We start from the raw sequence: 16,667 nt of genomic DNA, 5'->3' as shown, positions 1-16,667 counted from the left end.
TTATTTGTAACATACCAAAAGTGATAGGCATATGTAATATGTATATTAAGTATGTATATAAGTATTGTTAATATTTTATCCATATTAATTAGAATTAAAGTATTAATAGAATACTAATATTGCTATAAATTAATACATAATGTTTTTTATATTAAATATTCTTAACAGTTCGAATTTACAATATTCCCTTAACAGCAGTTGCGAACCTTGGCAAGAAGTCTAGAACTTCTAGACTAGAAAGGAGATGCCGAAAACTTGACAACATCGATAGAGGCACAAGCGTACGTATTTTGATTCACTTCCCCCAAGGAAATCAAAGAAATTATCTACTCAAGTTTAAACATTTCCACACAAAATTCGCAACTTTTCAAAGAGTATATTGAAGTCAGCTATAAAGTCAATCTCATCAAGGTTGTTTTAATATCTGGCACTATCTTTGTAAATGTAATTTTTTATTAAAAATTGTAACCTGTATATTACGCCCATTATTTTACGTATAGAAGAATGAATTTCTATTTGTGCTAAGTTTATGCATGTTAGCAGGAGTTAAGGAGATCTCTGGCCATCTAAAATTTAATAATTCGGCGTACTCGAAGTACAGAAATGGATAACTAACATGCAGTGAAATGTTTGCGAAGTCTGATTAATACAAGTTCTAGCGCTTTGATCCTATTAATTAATGCTCCCATAGGAAACCAATCTATATATCCATATATTTAGACAGACAATTGTAAAAATCAGCCAGAAATACATATATCAAAATCTAGGAAAGAAACTTAATGCCATTCCTAATGTAATCTTGGTCGTTGTACTTCAGGGATCTACTTAGAATATGACGTATTTCGAAGTAAATGTATGCTATTAATCTTCATATAAATATGTTGTATATACGAAAGAGTTAAGGAACAAAGAACTTCTGCTTCAAATTGCTTGAGAACAATAGCCAAAGGGCTATGATTGGAAAAGTTAATACTAATATATTTAATACCATAAACTGCAATCGAAGCATCTTGAAATTTGTTGCTCGATCAATCGCTATTCCCTTCCGTTTCATCGTCCAGCAGCAAACTTGTCGAGCCATAGCTACGGAGTCTGTAAGCAATAAATCGCAAGATTACTAAAAGGCGATAAAAGAGTATACAAAATAATTTAAGCAAAATGAAAATGCCAAAAACCAAAGTTAGTAATGCAAGGTTAGAGCTCACCTCGTCATCGGATACCTTTAGACCATCTAAATTAATACTATTGCGAGCATAGCCAGTAGCTGTCTGCTCCTTATCGTGTGCCTCATACAGCTGCCTATTGATATCATCCTTATTCGATGCCGTTGTGTTGCCGCCACTGTTTGTCATACATTTGAGCGGCAAGGCGAGATTAGCTCGATTTCCGCTGCTGCTGTTGCTGCCAGCGCTATTGTAGCGTCCGGCTGACGAACGCTGTTGCCTTTGATGGTGCTGATGATGATGCTGCCCATGGGGATTATCAAACTTCTGCTTGGCTCGCTCAAATTCCAAATTACGCGACTTTGCCTCAAAGATGTTCTCCTCGAAATGCGATGTCTTGGCATCAAAATAAGCCGCCGCCGCCGCCGCTGCTGCTGCTGTTGCCGCGGCAGCTGCTGCCGCATTGCTCTGCTGTTGCTGCAACAGCGTGCGCTCCGTGTGACTAGAACGCTTGACCGCTGCTGCATGATGAGCTGACACCGAATCGCTGCCATTGTGGGAGCTACGCAAACCCGCCTGAGTATCGTCAAAGATCTGACGCAGATCATTGATGTTGGGCAGACAATCATTGGGCAACTCGACGGCAATCTTGTTACGCAACTGCACTCCACCCAAACCACGCAGTTGTGGACTTGGTGCACGTCTTTTCATTGTGTTTTAGTATTTAATTTTAGGTTAAGTTATTGGGATTAGCAAAGCCAGCACCATTATTAGCATGTTAGTTGGCAGTTAGTTGAAGATTGGAAAGTTATGTTATGACGCTCACCTGTTCTGCAGATGTTGTATTTGCACCTGAAGCCCCTCAGTTTGACCCACTAACTCATCATTGCTGCGCTGTAAGCGTCGCACTTGGTTAACTGCCGAGTCCAGCTCATCCTCGGCACCAGCCAATTCACGTTTAAGCTCCTCAACGCGTTGTCGAAGTCGTTTTACCTTTAAAATTACAAATTTGAAATGTGAGTTAAAGTGTTTTGAGTGATTAGTTTAGGTTGTAAGGTATGGTAATTGTCTTTTAGAAAACAGTTAAGTTTTTCCACAAAAATTTTATGATATATTGATGCAATCTTCACTTGTAATCAGAAGTAACTTTCAGTTTCTGTTGTTATCAGAATCTCTAAATCAATGCTTCGAGATAAGGCTACAATTTAGTAGCTTGCGATTAACACAAAACTCACAGAAGCAGTTCGACAAAACAACAAAATCGCAAGAGAGAAAAAAGAGAACGAGAGACCACGCTAATCAAACGCTAGCAAGAAAAGCTTTTGTTTTGCTTGAAGCTTTCTTCAGTCTCTCGACATAATTCAGACGCGACTGTCGTGTGCGTGTGTGAGAGAAGCGTGCGGCCGACTGGAAAATTTCATAATAAAGTTAAACAGAAAGAAAAATGATTGCACAAAATATTATCACAAAGTTGCGTCCCTGCGTTAGCCGCTTGGCGAGCACTAAAGCGAGTAGTGCACCCAAATTCAACTGGCAGGATCCGCTCAACTTGGAGAGTCAGCTGACCGAAGAGGAAATTGCCATTCGCGATGCCTTCCGCGGCTATTGCCAATCGGAATTGTTGCCGCGCGTCACTTTGGCCAATCGCAATGAGCAGTTCGATAAGAAGATTATGGAGGAAATTGGCAGCCTCGGTGTCTTGGGCTGCACACTCCAAGGCTACGGTTGTGCTGGCGTCTCCAGTGTTGCATATGGTCTGCTGACCCGCGAAGTAGAACGTGTGGATTCTGCATACCGATCTGCGGTCAGTGTACAAAGCTCACTTGCAATGGGCGCCATATACGACTATGGATCCGACGAACAAAAGCAAAAATATTTGCCCAGCATGGCCCAGGGCAAATTGATAGGTAAAAAAAACATAGAATCTACAGATTTACATCTCCACTCACATTAATCATTCGACAGGCAATAGCGATCACCTAACAACACTTTATTTTTAGCATAATTTAAAAGATTTTGCTACTATCAGCAAGTTAAAAAATTTGATAAGATTGAGATTAAAAAGCAATGGGGGGCGGGTGCCCATAACAACAAACTGCAGTAAACAAGTCGCAGAAGATTAAAGAGAGCCGAGAAATTATTAGCATCAGATGACAGCAAACAACTTCTTGCCAGAGCTTTTGCAAAAAGCTTGCTTGTCTCATTCGCTCTCTTCGGCAAGTGAGCGCTTTGTGTAGGTGTTTTGTGAGCGGAAAAAAACAAGAAAGAGTATGACACAACAAAAATCGATCGTTAGAAACGAAACTGCAATACTCTTCCAAGGCTTATTCTATGTTAATCCTAATCAAATTTTATTAACTAACAAAAAACTTTAAAACATCTAATTAATTCAAAGACATTTAATATCATTTTATCATTTTACTTACAGGTGCATTCGGACTGACTGAACCCAACCATGGCAGCGATCCCGGTGGCATGGAAACCCGCGCCAAATACGACAGCAAGACCAAGACATACATACTGAACGGATCCAAAACTTGGATCACCAGTGCACCCATTGCCGATGTCATTATTGTTTGGGCCAAGTGTGAAGATGGCAAGCTGCGTGGATTCATTGTGGATCGCAAACTCTCTGCCAAGGGTTTGGATACACCCAAGATTGAGGGCAAATTCTCTTTGCGAGCTTCACCAACTGGCATGATCCTGATGGATGATGTGCATGTACCTGAGGAGCAGTTGCTGCCAAATGCCCTGGGATTCAGTGGACCCTTCAACTGCCTGAACAATGCTCGTTACGGCATCGCGTGGGGCGCCTTGGGTGCAGCTGAGGCCTGTGTGGCGATCGGCCGTCAATATACCCTGGATCGCAAGCAATTCGGACGACCATTGGCCGCAAATCAGCTGATACAAAAGAAACTCGCAGATGCCACCACTGAGATTGCCCTTGGACTTCAGTCGTGTTTGCATGTAGGTCGCCTTAAGGATCGCAAACTTCACACACCCGAAATGATTTCGTTGCTGAAGCGGAATAATGCGGGTAAATCACTGGAGATTGCTCGGCATATGAGGGACATGCTGGGCGGCAATGGCATCAGTGATGAGTATCATGTGATCAGGCATGTGATGAATCTTGAATCAGTTAATACCTACGAGGGAACTCATGATATTCATGCTTTGATCTTGGGACGTGCTATCACTGGATTGGCAGCATTTGCCAATTAAGCAAACAAATTGGATTTACGAAATCGGTTCAACGAAACATTGCATTTGTTTCTAGTTTTAAAATGTAGCTAGCAAAACAAAATCCTATTAAATGTTAATTAATTTTCAAGCAAAGACTATAATCATTAATGAAAATAAAACTCTTTTAATATTTGATTTTTAAAACAGGATTCTAGAAATTTAGCCATGAAAGTAATTGTTTAAATTCGAGCGTATGTGATTGAAAATTAATGAAGAACCAGTAATAGTATGTCAAGCAGTTGTTGCTGCAGTGCAGTCATAATGTAAACTTTAATTACTTGATGTTTGTTTTATCAACTGAACTGAACTGATGTATTCTTAAGATCTTGACATCTCATATATGCTGACAACTTTTCTTAAGAGTCAAAACAAGATTCTTATTCTTAATAAGTTGTAGTGTATTTGGACTCACCTCCGCCTCATATTGCTCCGCCCGTCGCACTGCATGACCCAGTTCAGTGTTTGTTTCGGCCAGCAGTTTCTTGAGTTTGGCATGCGACATTTTCACCTCGCTGATTTCCTTATTTCTCTCAGACAACTCCTGCTGCAGCGCACGCAACTCTACATCGTTGGCTTGCATGGGGCGACACTTTCGATCAGAGCGTTCCTGATAGTCACGAAGTTCAGCGCGCAATTTTTTATTGTCGCGCTCAAGCGCCAACTTTTCAGATTCCAAACGTTCCCGCTTGCCCCATTCCGAAGCGTTCTCGGCCTGTAAATGCTCCAGTTCTGTGCGTAGTTCACTAAGACTGCAAATGTATGGGGATTAATTAGCTGTTGAGCACCTGAAATCGACGAAAGTTTCATACCGACGCTCCAGATTTTCACGCGCAGCAATTTCTTCTTGCAGCGAGTTGTTGACAATACGCATCTCGGCACGATGTTGCTCCTATTAGTCATTACAATACACATCCATTGAATGTTACATTTAAAACGAGAGTTCGTTGCTCACCTGGAGTGTAAGCAGCTCACGAACTGCCTCCTGTTTGGCCGAACGTAGCTCTTCCTGCCGTCCACGCACATCCTGCAGTTCCAGTGCCAGTTTCTCTATGCTCTTGTGCAATTCGTGTTTTTCACTGCAATGTGATTAATTTATAATAACTATAATTAAATTCTATATTAAAGACCCACTCTCGCTCTGCCTGCAGAGTCTTTTGAGCCTCATCCAAGCGCAACTGGAGCATAGATATCTTCTGCAGCAGATAATCCTCATCGAAATCATCCTTGGATAATTGTTGTATCAAACGCTTTTCCTCGGCAGCTGCCGCTTCATCCAATTCGCTTAAATGTTTGGGCATGGCGCCCTTTAGGGCAAACTCTTCAATGTCTAAATCTTTGACATCATTGGGTAGCTTAGTGACCAAACCATCTTCACTGTTGACATTCTTCAAGCCATCCGACGAAATGTCTGGTGAACAATTGGCATCACGTCCATTGGCTTCGGCATCTTCATTGGTATCGGCGCGATGAAATTGTCCGGCATGTTTCATCATCAGGGAGTGCACATTTTCCATTTCCTTTTTAAGCTGTGTTATCTGCAGTTCCAGATCATTTTTCTCACGTTTTAGCGAATGTGCCTCCTTCATGGCGACGTCCAGTTTAATGTTTAATTGCTTAGTTTCCTCGCGAGCCTTGTTACGCTCGTTACGAACCTGTTAATAAATAACAGACTATGTTATCACATGTATTGATTAAACATTTGCTATGGCAACCTTACCTTACTCCACTTCTCGCGCCAGTTGGCAGTGCAATCCGACCTACAAGGGAGTTCACAGTTAATCAGAAGCCGGTGCAAAGGATGCAAGCAATTTTGTCTCCTCTCTCTTAATATAAACTTACCACCACTTCATGGTCTTCTCCATCTGAGCGGCTCTGGCCCGTGCCTCATGCAACTCCCGTTGTCGCTGGGACTGTAGCATATTAAATTTAGTTAAATATCTTCTATTTTACTTTGCAGTTATTTTGTTATATTACTCACCTCACGCGCCTCCCACTCTGTTTCGCCGTAGCCACCGCCAGCGACGCCCACGCAAACAGCAGCATCGTTGTTGGGCAACCGTCTGCCCGCCTGGGCAGCGGATGCACTCTGCGTCGTTGACGACGTCACTTGCGACATTTTGCGGCTCGTGCACTTCACTAGTTTATATTATTTTCTTATTTTCAGTTAGTTTATATGAATTGCATTTTGCTTTATGCACTTTTCGATAAAGTTGTATACAGAAAATGAAGAAAACAGATGTTTGGTTAATGTGACCATACAGTTTTTAGTTTTGCACTTGTTCGATATTAAATTATACATGATAAAAATACTTTGATATTAAATTTAATTTAAGTTATTAAATTACCGACACTTATTGAATTTTTTTTAATTTAAAGAACAATTTTTGGATTGCAAAAACAAAAACATGGCGGCAAAAACATTCTTTATCGGGGCTAGGATTTTTGTTTTATGAAATTACGGCCACATTGAACCTAACAATTTGTGCAAAACGTATGAAAATTGAGGATTATTGTTGTTTTCTGCTAAATTTAACAAAAGGAATACACTAATAATATGGCCAAGCATCATCCCGACTTGATTTTCTGCCGCAAACAGCCAGGCGTCGGTAAGTTACTCGAAAACCCATAAATTACGCCATTTAATACTGTTATTGTTTACGTTATCTTTTCACGTGCAGCCATTGGCCGGTTGTGTGAAAAGGACGATGGAAAATGTGTGATTTGTGACTCTTATGTGCGTCCTTGTACCTTGGTGCGCATTTGTGATGAGTGCAATTATGGCTCATATCAGGGACGCTGCGTTATATGCGGTGGTCCCGGCGTTTCTGATGCCTACTACTGCAAATCCTGCACTATACAAGAGAAGGATGTAAGTGCGACCTACATTAAACATTAATCCCTCTCCATTGCTAATTAAATACCTAACTTGCAGCGCGATGGTTGTCCTAAAATTGTCAATCTGGGCAGCTCAAAGACAGACTTGTTTTACGAGCGCAAGAAATATGGTTTCAAACAAAAGTAAGCGTTCAAAATGGTTACTTAATTCAATTTGTTTAACATTTCCCATTCTCAATCCACAGTTATTGAAATATGGAAGACTACCTCATCTATAATATATCTCTTATAATTCTGTATTTTGTAATTTAATGAATATAAAGTTTTATACATGAATGTAGTAATATTTTGGAAATAGAATATTCTTTCAGACGGCAAGCAATTGCTCGCTACTCGGCTCATACTCTAAGCAGAGGCGATCAAACTCGGCCGATTTCTTGTCTAAATCAGTGATGAAGTCGCTCTTTGGGTGGAATTGCCTCAATTGCTCCCAGTAACGTGTGATCGTCTCCGACGACTTGCCCGTCAAGTGCGCCAACACCAACATGTTGATCAGTGTGTCGTAATCGTTGTGTTTCTTGGTCAGCGATTCTCGTAGCACAGCTTCTGCCTCCTCATAGCGTTCCAAGCCGAGATGCACAACAGCCTGCCCATTCAAAAGCGCTGGAGTTGGTTTAAACTTTTCACAGAACTCCTGATAGATGTGGAATGCATCCTGCATTTGCTCCGTGCCTTGCGCCAAGGCAACCCAAGCTTGCGCCAACTGCGTAAGCGTTGCATCATCGCTAATCTCCTGCATCTTGGCCACCAGCTGCTTAGCAAGATCGACGCGCTGCAGTCGCAACAAGCATTGAACAGACAGTGCCATTGATTCGAGATTGGTGGACCCATGCAGAATCTTGAGAGCATTCTCAAACTGTCCATCGTAGCAGTAAACGATGGCGGTGGCAATGTGCCAAATGTTTGTCTCATCTTCCTCGCTGGCCACCTTGTCAGTGAGCTTCTCCAGCAGCTCCTCGGTGCGCGACGGCTGCTCAAATGCTTCGTGCACTAGACGCAGTGCCAATAAGGGTGTCGTGTTGTTCTCCTTGATGTCGGAGGCAATTATGCGACCCGAATCGATGGCCAAATATGACAAATACATGTAGGAAAGTAATTCAGCACCTGCGGTTCCTTGCTCCGGAAGCACAAAGTTAATCGATCCCATGAAGTTGCCAATGTAATATTCATTGCGGGCATCGAAAAGCGATGAGTTGACATCGTCGTCGTTATGTTGCGCTCGACTCATATTTCTTTTTTTAGCAAATTAAACTGATTTTCTGTGGTAAAGCGAAATGTAAACTATAAGCTGAGTTGGCTTTTCAGTCGTAAAGTTGCCACTTAGATTTTTCTTAGAATCAGATGTTCAAATTAAAACCATGTGGCAACTTTTGAAGTTTGTGTCGATACATATTATCGATATCGAATAAACAGTTAATAGACAGTTATACAAAACACCCCAAGTATTTTTGAGTATATTAATAAATTGTGATAATTACTGAATCTGTAATACTGCCGATGAATAACGGATTTATATGTATTTTTTTAATTTATATAGTCTTTTTATATATAGATTGAAGAAAGCATGCAAATATTAACAAGTTTTTTTTAGAAAATAAATTAATAGACGTAAACTTTTTAATAAATGGCGCCTAATAGCATGCTTTAAGAGTGTAACCAAGCTGTAAGTTTAAAATAATATATATTTTTTGTTGTCCATCTTGCTGCTACTCTGATTAACATTCACTGATTGCTGCGATTTGGAACAAGGTCGCTTCAACATCGTAGCATATTGTTGAAATTTTGCAAGCAATTAATACAGCCTGGCGTTATTATGTACAATTCTCAAGAGAAAAACGTTGATTTAGTGCGGGAATATTTGCCTAGCTATAATACAATTAGATTCCAAGATCAACCAGAACCAAATTTAGCCGTTCAACAGAATTTCGTAAATGTAATATCAAAGCGTAAGTGCAAGAGACAGATATTCTGAAAGCAGGTTTCATATGTTTTCTATTATTTTAAAACAGAGACCGCTGATCTAGCTACAAAACCTGGCATCAAAGTTCATAATTTGCGATATGGTGGCTCAGATGATCGTCAATTGGTCGATGTTTACTATAAAGATGAAGCAACCTCTGAACCTTCGTCTCTTATCGTCTATGTGCATGGCGGCTATTGGCAAATGTTAGACAAGTCCCATTCTGGCTCCATGGTAGGGCCTCTGGTAGATCGTGGTTATCGAGTCGCAGTTATGGACTACAACAACTGTCCTCAAGTGACTTTGCCCCAATTGCTGGAGCAGTTTACCAGTTTTCTGCTCTGGATCTTTGACTATGCCGAGCGTACGCAAACAACGGCGATTAGCTTCGCAGGCCACTCGGCTGGTGCCCATCTTCTGGCCCAATTGTTACATATGCCAGATCTGATCACTGAGGAGCGACGTCGCAAAGTGCAAGTGGTCTTCTTTATATGCGGCGTTTATGATCTGCGGGAGCTTTGGGAGTTGGATGCGGTCAATCCCAATAATATTTTCGGCCTAGATGCCGAGAGTGTTATACAGGTTTCCCCGATGCTCTGGCCTTGGTATGCTGACGGTTCATCGTGGAGTAGTTTACGATCTCATGTGATATCGGCTGAAAATGAAAGTGTAACATTCACTGAACAGAGTCGTGTTTTCGCCAACTACTTGAAAGAAGCAGGCTTTGAAGCTACTTTCAAGGTCTTTCATAGATACGATCATTTTGATATCATTGAAGAAACAGCTAATGACAATTCGCCTATTACCAAGTATATCTTAGAAGCCTTACAAGACACTTCACCAGAAAAAGAGAGTAGCCCCAAGGAATCGTGCCCATGCTGACCGAATTAACCTAAACATTTATTATTTAGGATCCCTGCAACTTACTATAAAATTATAAATTTTATCTGGTATAAAAAGTAAATAATTTACACAAAAAACCTATTTTGTAACCGAAATGTTAATACATCGCACCTCCATATACATATATTTTACTAATTTCTTTTTAATTCAATTCAAATAATTTGAATTATCTGCATTAAAATTTCCTTATTATGTATCCTGCACCTTTGTAAACAATGAAATGCAAAATCTATAAAAGAAAAATTTATAAATAAATATTTGAACAAACTTTAACATTACATTCTGTTTAAATATAATTGGTAAAAACCTATTACTTTAAACCCTGCAATTTCCCTCACAATAAATAAATAATTTGAAAAGTATATAACAAATGCTAAACATTTAAATATGAAAATAAATAATTTGAAAAAATGTATAATATTTAACCTTAACAAAAAATACATTAATGACCTTTCAATAATTATTTTTTTCGACAGTTACAATGAACATTCTACATCTTGCACTCATTTGTGCAAATTTGTATACCTTTTAAGTGACATTTATGATTTAATTTCATTTATTTCTTATGACATTAGTGTTTTTGTAAAACACACTTATTCGTAATAGTAGTTGTATTCCGTATGTACACTATCTAAGGGTTTTTGCGCACAAAAACCAAAACTTATAGGTCACAGCATCGACAACGTGCCGTGTTACATAAAAATATTGAATTACGTAAAAATACATATACGTACATATGTAATAAATGGAAAATGAAATCTACTAACGTATATAAAGTATAACAAATTGTGCGCAATATGATGATAAATAAATAAATTCTAGCTAAATCATAAACTAATACGCTGCAGTTCGAATTCAACCATAAGGAATACCTATGACTCCTCGTCTGAAATGACAATTTCAGTGTCTATCAACATCTTTTGCTGTTTGTGTTGCTGCTGTTGTTTCTGCTGCTGTGGCTGATGGGTTGCCTGCTGGGGTTTATTGTTGTTGTTGCTATTTGGAGAGACACTGGCATTTAGACTAGAGACGGACATAATCTTTAGCATGTGGGCGGTTGGTGCGTCTTTAAGCTTGCCATTAGCAATTGGAGTTGACGCTTGCGCTTGGGAAGCTTCTTCAATGTCAACATTTTCATCAATTGCAAGGTTATCGATGGGCGCAGCAGTCTTGACTCTCGTTTCACTATTATCTATCACATGAGTAGCCGCGGCGTCAAGTGTCTTTGGTGCTGCATTTAGTTCCGTTTCGGACTCTGCGTCAGATACATCGCCGTTTGCCTTGAAATTGTCCACAAATGTATCGACATCCTCATCCGATTCCTCGTCATCGTCGTCGTCTTCCTCCTCATCGTCGTCACTATCACTTCCAATCACACAGTTGCCTAGCGGCTTCTTGACTCCATTCGTCAGTTCGTTCTCCTTCTCGTTCTCGCCCACGATCTGTGTTGTTGCTGGAGTAGTTTGAGTCGCCTCGGCAGCCGCTTGAGCCGCCTGTGCGCTGGTGCAGGGTTTGTCATCATCGACAGCGGCAACGTTGCCTTGCTCGTTAGCCGCCGCTTTTTCAGCCTGTAATTGCTTCTCCTTCTGACGTGCCTCTCTCTGTTCTTCTGCACTGAGATCCTGCTCGCGTGCAAATCTGCCACACACAAAAGATTAGGTTGTTGCATCATTCTGCCAGTTCCAAGTTTTACTTACTTTTCCAGAATATCACTGATTTTGGTTTGCTTCTTGTTGTTCTCGTTTAGCTTGGCCAACAGCGTGGCATCGCTTGCTGCCGGATCCTTTGCGTTTGCCGTAAAATGTGTTACGGTCTCGTAGAGATCAGTCTTGCGTCGCGCTTGCAGCAATCGACCCACTTTAACAAAGGCATCATGAGCTGCAAAGAAATTATGATTGAATCGCATATGTTTTGAATGAGTTGAATTTGTTGTTTACCTATGCGCTTCATTTCGAATGAAGCGAGTCCCAGATCCTTGTCCTTATTGCAGTGCTCGAGCAGCTGCAACACATCATAATAATCAGGAAATTCGTGCATGCGATTCACGAATGCCGATAGAGTCCGATTGAATTGTGGATAGGGTGAATCCTTAAATAGTATCGGTTGCTTCATCTGTCGATGGGCGCTTTTACTTTCACCGGTTAAATCACAGATTTTCTCATAGATCTGGCAGGCGCGCTTCTTGTAACGCTCAACCTGCAGATAGCTGGAGTCATCATCGTCATTCCAATCGACGTCTGCCTCCTCCAACGCGCTAATACGCTTCGTAATTGTGTACAATGTGCGATTGAGTTTCCTGATGCGCTCATCGGTCCGTTTGTTGCCAGTGCTGGGCGTGATCGGTGGTGCAGTTACGTCAGCTGCTTTCACTTCCGCTGTAGCTGTAGCTGCTGGCAACTGTGGCGGCTGTGGCTTCTCTTCAGCTAGATCCTCTTGCAGTGGCAGCACCGCCTTGGCCTTTCGTCGCACTTTCAGCTCGTCGACTACGCACTTTAGATGCACATAGATCATGTCAGGCTCATTGCGTATGCGTTCCATGGCCTGCTGTAGTTGCTTGCGAAAGCCACGCGAACGCACAAAATTCTCATGGACGCTATAATAATGCTTCATCAGCTTAATCTCTATCAAACGCTCCATATCCTTGGACTTGTCTGTCTCACGACAAAGCTGCAACAATGACGCATATTCACTGACCAATGGTGCACGAGTTGCAGTCGTTGTTGCTGCCGTTGTCGTTGTTGTTGCCGTTGCACTTGCAGGAGCTACAACATTCGGCGGCGTCTTTCGCTTCGCCGGCTCATTATCCACTTTGTCGTTGGGCGGCGTTGTTGGCGGCGATTCCACTAGCACAATTGTAGGTGACTCCAGTTCCTTTGGCTTATTCAACTGCTGTTGCTGCTGCTGTTGTTGCTGCTGCTGTTGCTGCGCAATGTGCTTGCGCCACTCCTCATCCGATTTCTTGAGTACAGTGATGGGCTGCACACGTTTCGCTGGAGTTTTTGTCACTGGCGAAATGCTGGCACCGGGAAATGACATTTTCACGGTTGCTGATGTTGCCGTTGTCGACGACGGTGGCGGTGTTGTTGTCGGTGTCAGTTGAGGTGTTATACTTGTTGTGGGTGGCAAATTAAGTAACAGCGGTTCATTAAGTGCTGCAGCACAATGTGGCGGTGTGGCAAGCAGACGCAATGGTGGAGTTGCACCAGCTGTTATTGACTGAATGGGCGTGCTGCTGTTGGTGCTGCTGCTACTGTTGGTGGTGACTTGCTGCACGCTTCGCAGCGGTGTATTGCTCGCTATTGTTGGCTTCGTCTTATAGGGTAAAGTACGTGCTGCGCTACTATTAATGCTGATGCTGATGTTAAGATTGTTGTTGGTGTTTGTTGTGCTCGTCTTGTTCAGCGGCTGTTTACTCAGTATTGGCATTGGCGTCAGCTTCGCCAACAATGGTGGCATTTGTGTTGTATTGCCAGCAGTAGCAGCATTATGCATCACTGTCGGCTGCAACGCCAAAGCTGTCTGTTGTTGCTGCTGCTGCTGCTGTTGTTTTTGCTTTTGTAACGCCAATGCTGTGGCAGTGTGTGCCGGCAGTGGCTGCTTTTGAGGTGCTGTTGTCGTAGCAACTTGCAATTGAGGTGACTTCTGTTGCGGTTGCTGCTGCGCTTGAGCAATGGCTGAAGTTGCAGTTGCTGTTGTTGGTGTGATGGTCACTGTTTGTTTCTGCAAAGTGGGCAATCGCTGTTGTGGCTGCATCTGCTGCTGTTTAACCAAGTTCTTTTGCTGTTGTGCCCTTAATTGTGCCTGCGTCTTTTGCTGCAACAGCGTTGATGGCGGTTTCTGTTGCTGCATTAAAGCTTTATGCTGTGTCAAAGCTGTAAGTGGCCTCTGCGTTTGCTGCAGTTGTGGCATTTGTGGCTTTTGTTGTAGTTGCTGCTTTGGCTGCTGCTGTTGCTGCAACTGCACTTGATGCTTTGGCTGCTGCTGCTGCTGCTGTTTCTGTTGCTGCTGCTTTTGCTGTTCCAATACAAGTTGATGCTTCTGTTGTTGCAGTTGCTGCTTTTGTTGTTCCAATTGTAGTTGCTGTTTCTGCTGTTGTTGTTTTTGCTGCTCCAATGGAACTTGCTGTTTCTGCTGTTGTTGCTGCAGTTGCTGCTTCTGTTGCTGCTGCAACAACAATGTCTGCTTCGCCTGCTGCTGTTGCTGCTGCTGCAACAACAATTGCTGCTTCGTTTGCTGCGGTTGCTGCTGCTGCAATTGCAACTGTTTCAATTGCTGCTGCTGCTGCAATGCCATTTGTTTTCCTGTTTTTTGTTGCGCTAACATGGTCATCCTTTGTGGCATTGGACTTGCGACTTTCTGCTGCACCATCGCTGTTTTTTGCTGCTGCTGCTGTTGTTGCTGTTGTTGCTGCTGCTGGTGGGGTAGTCTTTGTTGCTGTACCTTGTTATATCCCTTCGCCAACGGCGTTAGCTGCTTGACTGTCGATGGGGTAGGCACACTGGTTATCGTGGCCAGCGTTGTCGGAGCCTTGGGCCAGACACTGGTATTTTGCGTGACCAGTGATAATTTTAATGGCTTTCCCTTCACACTAGTGTTATTGTTACTAGTGTTATTATTGTTATTGTTCTCCACGGACGGTTTCGGACTAACGATACTGAGGCCGCCATTGCTGTTGTTGTGCTTGGTTACTGTTATGCCACTGGGTAAGAGCATGGACCTGCAAAAGAAAAAGACGTTAACACAATTTCTATAACATATTATCCAAGCGTCCTCTATTAAAAGTTGTCTTAACAATTTTGAAATGATTACAAAGAATTGAACTTAATTATGATCATTAAATTACCAATTATTGAGAACATTTGTTGAAAAAATGAATTAAATTAAATTATTAAACAAATGAATATTGTCTCTCCATTTCCTTGATTTTTAATGTTATCAATTTTGAGTAAATCCAGTCAGTTGTGTTTTAAAATGTCAGCGAGCGACCACTCAAAAAGAGTCGCCGTGTTTTTAAAATCTCTACGAAATGTAAATGACAAAAGTCTGTCCGATAAGAAAAAAACCACTGTAGTTGGAAACTTATTTACTTGTAGGATCCCAATTGTAGCCCTGGCACCGGCTACTGTCGCTCCAATCACAGATGCCGCTGAAGCTTTGATCGCGGGAGTCAATTGTGTTGTTGGTGTTGTAGTCTGCGCTTTTGGTATTTGCAATAGTTTGGAGGGCAAAGCTTTCGATGTGGTCAATTTAGCGGGATCACGGCGCGCACGCTTCGCATCAGGTGGGCCCTAGAAATATATGAGTGATAACACTTTACAAAACGACCTGTTGGTTGTTGCTTGGTGGTGCTTGCATTTTAAATTTCATTTAAAAACAAAACAAACAAAAACACAGATGCAGCGGTGTGAGTGGCAATTGGTGTAGAGTTTACGAGCGCGCCGCCAAATGCAGTGTAGAGTTACACCTTTTGCTTGCTATGCATAGCAAATATTGTACAGCATGTAAACAAATGCTAAATCGATAAAAATGTTTCTAATTGCGTCGCAAATTACACTCATTATCCACACAAGTACATCTTCACACACATAGATAACTGGTTTCAGTTAGAATATTTAACATTTTCAATTGTTCCATCAAGTGCAGCAGTAATTCCTGCAATCGAAGTGGCAACATTGGCAGCTATATGAATGTGTGCAAGTGTATTTGTGTCGCGATGTGTGTTGTTGGTCTTGCATTCGTGTATGTGTATGTGAGCAACAATAAAAGCAGCGCGAAAAAGACTCGTACACACAATTTGTAATATACACACACGCACGCACACAGGCGTTCAGACACAATCGCATACACGTACATATATGTATAAGCACGCACGCCAACACTAATACGCGCACACCAATGCACAAAACCTATTAAAAATACAACTGTACTTTTCTACACCAACTAATCGTTGGCGCTGTCACTGGCGCTTTTACCTCCTCCTCCGAATCCGAGCTCGAATTCACATATATAACCGAAGTCATAGTCAAAATAGCACTTCACACTTAGATTTTATTTGATGCGTCTCTTTTTGCTAGATTTTCTTGACATTTGGATCAACACAAGCAACTATTATTGTTGCCAGCTAGTTTTTCACGCATATATTATTACGTCTGTGTCTTTTAATTTGATTTCGCCTGTGTTTGTATTGTTGCTTTGCATTTGTTTTCACAGGCTAGGTTGCTCTGCTTTTTGTAGAGTTCTACGGCACACAGAGATGCCATGTCGTTTAAAAGTGGAGAAATATCGATAGCCATATTGATGGGTTTGCAATTTTTGAACGGCGATTTTTCATTGCAAATTATTATTATGATATTATTAATTATTATTTTTTATATATGTATACTAAATTTTAATTGTGCCTTAGCCCATTTTACTTAAAAATAGATCCGAACAGCTATGATACCTGTATTGATCTAAATGTTAACGCCAAAATTTAGAAAACTGGTCACACTTTATATGATATA

The 16,667-nt window shown here is 41.5% G+C and overlaps 6 protein-coding genes across 10 annotated transcripts; 3 read left to right on the top strand and 3 right to left on the bottom strand.

The window, feature by feature from the left end:
• Positions 1-11: 11 nt before the first annotated feature.
• LOC132783424 (coiled-coil domain-containing protein 102A) lies at positions 12-6,720 on the bottom strand. 4 transcript variants are annotated; one of them, XM_060788566.1, is made up of 10 exons: positions 6,385-6,720; positions 6,246-6,316; positions 6,124-6,163; positions 5,538-6,058; positions 5,359-5,482; positions 5,216-5,295; positions 4,819-5,155; positions 1,990-2,156; positions 1,206-1,866; positions 12-1,092 (listed from the first exon to the last, which is right to left on the bottom strand). In XM_060788566.1, the coding sequence occupies exons 1-10, from the start codon at positions 6,520-6,522 to the stop codon at positions 1,084-1,086; spliced, it is 2,148 nt and encodes a 715-aa protein (XP_060644549.1). In that variant the 5' UTR covers positions 6,523-6,720; the 3' UTR covers positions 12-1,083. The 4 variants fall into 4 exon arrangements, with proteins under 4 accessions (XP_060644549.1, XP_060644550.1, XP_060644551.1 ...); XM_060788567.1 differs by lacking the exon at positions 1,206-1,866 and having other exon boundaries at positions 39-1,092; positions 6,385-6,688; XM_060788568.1 differs by lacking the exons at positions 12-1,092; positions 1,206-1,866; positions 1,990-2,156 and adding an exon at positions 4,511-4,756 and having other exon boundaries at positions 6,385-6,700.
• On the top strand, positions 2,509-4,541 carry LOC132783425 (glutaryl-CoA dehydrogenase, mitochondrial). The gene is made up of 2 exons (XM_060788570.1): positions 2,509-3,070; positions 3,592-4,541. The coding sequence occupies exons 1-2, from the start codon at positions 2,608-2,610 to the stop codon at positions 4,383-4,385; spliced, it is 1,257 nt and encodes a 418-aa protein (XP_060644553.1). The 5' UTR covers positions 2,509-2,607; the 3' UTR covers positions 4,386-4,541.
• A 141-nt stretch (positions 6,721-6,861) lies between the features above and the next one.
• LOC132783431 (PHD finger-like domain-containing protein 5A) lies at positions 6,862-7,577 on the top strand. Its single transcript, XM_060788575.1, has 4 exons — positions 6,862-7,012; positions 7,085-7,275; positions 7,339-7,424; positions 7,487-7,577. Exons 1-4 carry the CDS (start codon positions 6,961-6,963, stop codon positions 7,491-7,493), a joined length of 336 nt encoding a protein of 111 aa, XP_060644558.1. The 5' UTR covers positions 6,862-6,960; the 3' UTR covers positions 7,494-7,577.
• Positions 7,534-8,633, bottom strand: LOC132783429 (coatomer subunit epsilon). The gene has a single exon (XM_060788574.1). It carries the CDS (start codon positions 8,527-8,529, stop codon positions 7,609-7,611), a length of 921 nt encoding a protein of 306 aa, XP_060644557.1. The 5' UTR covers positions 8,530-8,633; the 3' UTR covers positions 7,534-7,608.
• A 230-nt stretch (positions 8,634-8,863) lies between these two features.
• On the top strand, positions 8,864-10,402 carry LOC132783428 (kynurenine formamidase). Of its 2 annotated transcripts, XM_060788573.1 has the most exons (3): positions 8,864-8,964; positions 9,051-9,247; positions 9,311-10,402. In XM_060788573.1, exons 2-3 carry the CDS (start codon positions 9,115-9,117, stop codon positions 10,141-10,143), a joined length of 966 nt encoding a protein of 321 aa, XP_060644556.1. In that variant the 5' UTR covers positions 8,864-8,964; positions 9,051-9,114; the 3' UTR covers positions 10,144-10,402. The 2 variants fall into 2 exon arrangements, with proteins under 2 accessions (XP_060644556.1, XP_060644555.1); XM_060788572.1 differs by lacking the exon at positions 8,864-8,964 and having other exon boundaries at positions 9,028-9,247.
• Positions 10,403-10,709: 307 nt separating this feature from the next.
• On the bottom strand, positions 10,710-16,398 carry LOC132783423 (daxx-like protein). The gene is made up of 5 exons (XM_060788564.1): positions 16,137-16,398; positions 15,252-15,452; positions 12,102-14,881; positions 11,862-12,042; positions 10,710-11,802 (listed from the first exon to the last, which is right to left on the bottom strand). The coding sequence occupies exons 3-5, from the start codon at positions 14,875-14,877 to the stop codon at positions 11,037-11,039; spliced, it is 3,723 nt and encodes a 1,240-aa protein (XP_060644547.1). The 5' UTR covers positions 14,878-14,881; positions 15,252-15,452; positions 16,137-16,398; the 3' UTR covers positions 10,710-11,036.
• Positions 16,399-16,667: the final 269 nt, after the last annotated feature.

This window comes from Drosophila nasuta, chromosome 2L (genome assembly GCF_023558535.2).
Source record: "Drosophila nasuta strain 15112-1781.00 chromosome 2L, ASM2355853v1, whole genome shotgun sequence".
Lineage (NCBI taxonomy): Eukaryota > Metazoa > Arthropoda > Insecta > Diptera > Drosophilidae > Drosophila > Drosophila nasuta.
The sequence above is the reverse complement of the archived record's forward strand: the minus strand, read 5'-3'. Positions and strand labels throughout refer to the sequence as shown.